Source organism: Diadema antillarum, unplaced genomic scaffold (genome assembly GCF_040938485.1).
Source record: "Diadema antillarum isolate AM-2024a unplaced genomic scaffold, OU_Dant_1.0 seq00000382_RagTag, whole genome shotgun sequence".
NCBI classification, from domain to species: domain Eukaryota; kingdom Metazoa; phylum Echinodermata; class Echinoidea; order Diadematoida; family Diadematidae; genus Diadema; species Diadema antillarum.
This window is the reverse complement of record NW_027271380.1, coordinates 810,700-817,839: the sequence shown is the minus strand read 5'-3', so window position 1 is coordinate 817,839 and position 7,140 is coordinate 810,700. Positions and strand designations below refer to the sequence as shown.

The 7,140-nt window shown below is 37.7% G+C and overlaps 1 protein-coding gene across 1 annotated transcript; it reads right to left on the bottom strand.

Moving 5' to 3' along the window:
- Positions 1 to 5,882: 5,882 nt before the first annotated feature.
- LOC139731646 (allatostatin-A receptor-like) lies at positions 5,883 to 6,929 on the bottom strand. Its single transcript, XM_071642537.1, has one exon. The coding sequence runs from the start codon at positions 6,927 to 6,929 to the stop codon at positions 5,883 to 5,885; it is 1,047 nt and encodes a 348-aa protein (XP_071498638.1).
- Between the last annotated feature and the right edge of the window lie 211 nt (positions 6,930 to 7,140).

Here is a 7,140-nt window from a genome sequence, read left to right as displayed (position 1 = left end):
TTAGTGACCGTGCACCACAAAACGAACAAAAAGTCGCACACACTGATTTTGTATGAGGACTGAAAATAGGTGAAATTGGTCAGCTGAGCCGATTTTGACTTTTTCATATTTTCTGAAAGAACAAGTCTTCTTTTACATTATGCGAAAATTTGGGATCATAAAACGGGCAGGAAATTGTGTTTTTTTAGCAGTTTATCTCGAACTTTTTTGGCAGAATAGTGTGACTAATTGTGTCTTTGGAGGCTGCTTTACATTTCTTAAAAACTTTGTACACACTCTTCACGTTCACCTCCTATAACTTTTGAAAGGATAATGCTACTTCTTTGAAAGTTTGCATTAACTAAGGACAGATTGTGTTAATAACGCATATTTAATTTCAATTTAATCTGATAATCCCTTCATTGTTGTTGCTCCGGTGGTTTACATCCTGTTTTTGTCCCATTCATCGCACAGCCAGCACGGCTTGGTAAAGATTATATCTTGAATGGACACTGTACTTCAGAGCCCCTTTTCTCAGTTTACACTTTTCCTGAGTGTGTGCCTTCTTTCTAGTATCTAGATAGGTTAGGAGAGTCCATTTGATTTGAGTTATACATCATTTTAAAGCTTAAAGTCTGCTCTTTTAGAATATGCTCTTAACTAGAATCATGTCTGGCGATTTTTTTTTTCTTTTTTGTGGTGCACGGTCACATATTAACGATTTCCCTTAGTGCATTAAAATGCGCTAAAGGTGAATTATATATAACAAATCCATGTGGCAAAATATGTGGTGCATTAGGAGAACTCTCCCATTGTGCAATATTCTCTGCTGCCCTCTACATTTCATTTTGCGCAGTTTCAAGAGTGTAGGGGTACAGGAAAACTCGTAAACAAGCATTGAAAACGCTAAGGGGAATCTAATATTTCGCCCAAAGGACGGATTCCCCTTAGGATACCTGGTTTTCACATGGAAATTCACCCTATGCCCCAAATTATAAATAGAAAGATACTGATAATAATAAAAATAATAATAATAATAATAATAATAATAATAACAAAAATAGTTTTGTATATACCAGTAGCACACTTCATGATTGTTTTGTTCATTATTTCAATGGAACATTTTGTTTCTTGTCCATAGGCCTATTATAAGCAACAATATTATGTTTAGAAGAATTTTAAAAAAATGAAGAGGAAGGAGAGCAAAAAGAAGTCAAAATGGCTTGCAGTAAATCAAGATAAAGGCTATTATGTATAATATACAGTTAACCTTGTTTTGTAGGCATTTTACAATTCTGGAGATTATTAACTTTTGCCTTTTAACTCTTTATGTGCCATGGTGGAAACCACCCGTATGCCACATTATGCTGAGACACCAACGTAGTCATGCGTTGAGAAAACATTCTGTTTTTCGAATCTGTATAACTTAAAAAGATTTATGTTTAATAGTAGAGGAAATGAGCAAATTTGAAGAAAAAAAAAGGCCAAGATTTGCATCGATGTAAATTCTATGAAAAATCTATAACTGTTTTTCTTTCAAATGCCCAGCATTTACATTACCGTAATAACATTTGCACACAAAGCAGTGACAGAAACTTATAATTTGCACGCAGATTCAGTGTGAAACACTGCTTGTTAGTAAATCACAACATGAAATGCAAGCTATAGACGAGAGGAACGGAAAAACGCTTTCATTGTACTGTGGCATTTGTCGATTTATTGATCGGTTTTGGCGGGTTTGTGCGTTTGAGCGGAATATGCGAAGTTGGTACGCCGTCAACGGTTATAGCTCGTTATTCTGAAGGTTTGTTATTCCGAATGTTCGTTATTCCGAAGGCTCTTCAGTCCGAAGATTCGTTATTCCGAAGGTTCGTTAATCCGAATTTCATTTTCGGAGTAACAAATCATCGGAATAACGAACCTTCGGAATAACTCCGCAAATGTTCGGATTAACGAACCCTTTTTTATTTTCGGATTAAAGAACCTCTAGGTATAAGGAATTTGTGTGTTTCGGATTAACGAACCTTCGGAATAACGAACCTTCGGAATAGCGAACCTTCGGAATAACGAATAGCACCCCCGTCAACTGAGTCGGAGGTGCGAACGTGGCATATTAAGAGTTAGAGAGATAACTGTAGTGGAGGAAGGAAAATAAAACAAAAATAAGATTTAACAAAAATGTATAATTATCGCATGCAACAAATCTTGCCTCTTTATCATTCGCGCAATCACGTGATTAAGCACAGACACAGACCGAATTGAGCAGTTTTCTGTATTGTTATTTTTTTTAAGGTGGAAAACAATAACGATTAAAGTTATGTATGCTAAGCATAATCTATCCCTCTGGAGAGAATGAGAGAAAAAAAATAAAAAGATAAAACTTGCTCGGTACACACTCAAACACACACACATGCTCTATTGTATAAGCCTATGCAAAATACGTGTCTGTGTATCAGTGTCTGTGCCTGTGTGTGTGCTTATGTATAGATGTGGAAGTGTTATTCTATAATTTCTGAATTCAACACAAAGTGTCCTTAGTAACGCACGAGGATAGCAAGATACCAATTATGCTCACAACGACAATCAACGTGATTACTCTGTATACGAAATTCGAAGGGGAATGTATCTCATATATATATATGTTATATTATACATATATATTTCGTGGATTCAGTAAATTCGCTAACATTCATTTTCATAGTGAAGTTTGAGAAAAATCAAATAATCGAATAATCGGCAATGCTGGCCGTGAAACAAGAAATAAACTTGAAACTACATGAAGCTTATGACTCCAATCCCTGCATACACATTTTACATTCGTAGTTTCAATTTCAATCTATGTTCATTTCTTTTCATTGAAAAATACAAAACAAAAAGATGATACATGATATCCAGCTAGGATGCACAATAGACTATTACATCACAAAGCCAACAAGACGTCGCACACACTGATTTTGTGTCAGGTGTCAAAATTGGTGAGATGGGTCAATCTAGTCAATCTTATTTTTTTTTTCATTATTATTTTCTGAAAGAGCAAAACTTCATCCACAATATTGTATGGTTTCGGATCAAGAAACAAATGGGAAATTGTGTTTTTAGCAGATTTTCTACGACGCTTTTCTGTATAATAGTGTGATTAGATGTGTCATAGATTTCCTTTTCATAAAAAAAGAACTTTTGGAAAGATGATGCTGTTGCTTTTAAAGCTGGTATTTATCATGGATGGAATGTGCGATTAAAGCAAAATCAATTTCAGTTTAATTTGATAATTCCATCATTGTTTATACTGCAGCGTTTCATGTCCTGTTTTTGTCCCATTCATTGCACAGCTAACACGTATGTAGCTTAGTAAAGGTTAAGCCCGTGATTAGACTTATACTTAATATGAACCTCTTTTCTCAGTAAACACTTTTCCAGATATGGATTTTCTTATCAATATTTGGATAGGTTAGAAAGGCTATTTGAATTTAGTTAAACATCATTTCAAAGCTTAAAGTCTGCTCTTCCTGAATTTGGCCTTAACTAGAAATCCATGTCAGGAAATTCTTAGTTGGTTTTGTAGTGCAGGGTCACATATGGTTGTCAATCCGTGAAGGATAGAATCTAAGTGAATGCTAAATAAGTAATCGTTATGACGAAACCTACTTAGGAGGAAGCTTGTTAAGAGTAGGCCTCAGTATTGAACCAAGTGTAGATATCAAGATAAGGAACACGGATACAACATAGGACCAAGATATAGACAGCAGCAAAAAAAAGAAAAGAAAAAGATACTTGAGGATATAGCATATTCTTCTCAAATACAGATTAGGAGGACAAAATAAATTTAATTACTGATAACACTAAAAGAATAAACTAAAATCTTATATCTATCTTATCTTAATAGCATCAATATTTCGTTACCTTGCATGTACACGGACCCGTGATTCAAAGAGGTGCTGCGGGATAGCATGATCATCGCTGCCTTCTTCATAACAAAGATTGACGATGTGTTATATTACATGCCACTCAAAGAAGATAATGTGTTTTTCACGCGATTTTCCGCGGATAGCTAACGGGCAGACATTGGATTTAAATGATCCGTATGTAGTAGAAGGAACCAGCAATGAAAAACGGCAGCATGAAGAGACGAACAGAGACTTTCCACGCACATTTTACTAATCAGTTGATATTTGGACATTTCAGATATTGCAATTGCATGAGAGTGGATACATGAAACAGCGCCCTCTTACATCCGTGGTTACTGTACCGTTACAGTCCGTTGTTCCGAAGGTTCGTTGTAAAATAGTGTTAGTTATTCCGAAGTTTCGATAGTAAGATATTGTTTTGGTGTTGTTGTTTTTTTCAGGATTTAATGAACATCTAATTGTTGCAATGTAATGCCAGTGGAAGCCAAATTTCTATGTCTGACATAGACCAATAAAGAAATGAATGAATGAATGAATGAATGAATGAACGAAGTTGACATTAATGATTTTGTTCAACTTTACAAATTCCCCCCAAATCCCCATTGTAGTGGCCATTGGTGGATGGGTTGGATGATGGCCGTGTGATGGATTACTGCCTCACCCTCGATTTGTGAATGGGCGATATCAGTGCCTTATCTTAGGCCGTTGAAGAATTTCCCAAATTATGGATTTGTGTGCAGTTGGTAAAAGGTTGTCATGAAGTCTCTCCTTTGTTAACGGAAGGTCTTGCACGTTAACATTATTTCGCGTAACCCCTCTTTTAAAATCAGTTGGTTTCCTTATCAAGCTTGCAACTTCTTTGTCATCAGAATTTTGGCCGGTGTGTTATTCAAGTGCATAAAAACAGACTATTTCTTTACTGCTGTGCCTCAAAAGTGTCTCTGATCTATTTTGTCCTCACTGCGAAGGGCCGTGAGAGAAAACCCGACGGCCGGATTCTCAGTCAGATGGAATTCCGGCTTATTTTAAGCCTTCTTACACTCTTTGGCAGAAACTGGTATACCCTGGGCAACCAATTTTAAAACAAAAACGGAAGAAAGTATTTGTTATATCGGCTCAAGTGTTAAAGGGAAATTTGCACGGGCAACCACATTCGCGAGACCAAACAGGCTCTCCATAAACGTCTCTACGTAAACCGCAGATCCGGGCATTAAACTAGCCGAGATCGAATCATCGTAGATTTTACAAGTAAGTCTAGTCGCATAGATATAATTATTTGTAACTTTTGTGCTACCGAAATCAATAAAAATCGATATTGTTATTCTTGATGATAACAGAAATATCATCATCATAAATATCATTCAGTATTAACATATTAATTAAATGTCTTCACCAACATTTTTATGCTTAAAATAGCAGTACACCTTAGAAGGATGAATCCTGGCAAAGGAGGCATGTGGATAAAAAGAAGGAGCCTGAGGGAAGAGGGGAGAAATCTTGTGGTTTCCAAAAATGCGTTACAATGTATTTTCATGTTCATGCTGGCGATTCGTCGTTGTTATGACGAATCATGCATTTTGATCGCCTAGAATTTGTTGTAATTTTAAATCACCTGTTAAAGTCATAGAGATTAAAAGCTTAGAAAATTCTGCAACTGAAATAAAGAAAAATCGTATGAACAAGAAAGGAATAAAATGCAGACTTTTTTACTTTTTCAAAACGCTGCCAGTGAAAATTGTAAAGAACAACGTAAACGCTAACACAACGAAGAACCAAGATGTGGACTTCAAAAACTTGATGCGCTGCAGGTCTTATCATAGAATGGCATGTGTTTCATGTCTGACTCATTTTGTCACATGATGATCATGCGTGATACGGGTACCCCTTAAGACTCTTATAGATTTGTGTACCAAATATGTGCAACGAATTTCTAGGAGATGATTCTACCTTTAAATAATGCTGGAAAATTGCCAGCGCGCAAGTATGGCAATTCAAAATCTAAGTTATTTCGATCTTGGGATGACGCTTATCGGGTTGGAATTGGGATTCCACATCCTCAAATATTGGTGTAGTTGTTTTGTTCGTGTTTCTGAAAAAGTCTTTAACGGCTTCACGGAATTGCGGGTGACGAAGGGTGTACAGTATCGGGTTCACGCAGGAGTTACAAATGGCGAGTGCGGTGACAACACGTGCAAAAGGACTACGCACAAAGGAAGGAGTGATAAGTCCCAGGTTGAAAGAGAAGAACGCTATCTGGTCTGGAGCCCAGCATATGACGTAGACAAGGACAACCGTCAATGTTAGCGTGAGGACTCGAGATCGGGCGATGTGGTGGAACGATGCCGTCGACTCGTTCGACACGAAGCGGGCGGCCTCCCGCCGGAGTGAGCGCGCAATGGCTACCTGGGTCGCAAGCATAAGGACGGTTGGGAGGACGAACTGGACGACGAAAATATAAATCCCATAAACTATTTCAAGATTTCTGTGTTCTCGCTTATACACGCACTTTCCCAATATCACATTTGTAGAGTTGATTAAGAAGATTCGAACCATGAAGACACACGATCCCACCCAAATAAGACAAACGATGGGATTGACCAGTCGGCGATTTGCGAAGCGTCTAAACTGGATCGGATAAACCACCGCAAAGAAGCGATCAAGGGACACTGCCACTAGGCTGTAGATTGATGCCGTTACGGTGGTCCACATCAAGTATTCACCTTCCACGACTTTACAGAATAATGCGCCAGTCCATGAATTGGGAATGGAGTTCAACTTTGGATACGGAATCAAGAGGATCGAAGTGACAAAATCAGCTATTGCAAGATTTCCCACGAGGATATCCGTTGAGCGACTCTTCGAACGACGCCCGAACACTGCAGCGATGACGAGAACGTTACCAGTGATCCCAAGAACTGCGATGACGAGCTCGCAGGTCACATACCAAGGCCACGCCATACCTTTCCAAGACCACGTAATCAGATTTTGCTCAGCCACTGACGAAAAAGAGCTATATTCCTCATCGCCAGCTGTGGCTGTTAGCATTTCGGTCACCACTACATCTAAATGTCCTTCCGCAGACATTTCAATAACCGTTGCACTCAAATTGTTTTGAAAATCAATTCCTTGTATTCTGACACTGTAAGTAAAAAATAATGCAATGTAAGGTATTTATTCAACATAATGGCTTATTATGCATGAGATTATGTTATATCATCGGTTAAGATAACGTCATCAAAATCACAGACATGTATTC

What these genes read in the sequence shown, in the direction of transcription:
- LOC139731646 (XM_071642537.1), bottom strand. Translation starts at nt 6,929, where the DNA reads ATGCTAACAGCCACAGCTGGCGATGAGGAATATAGCTCTTTTTCGTCA.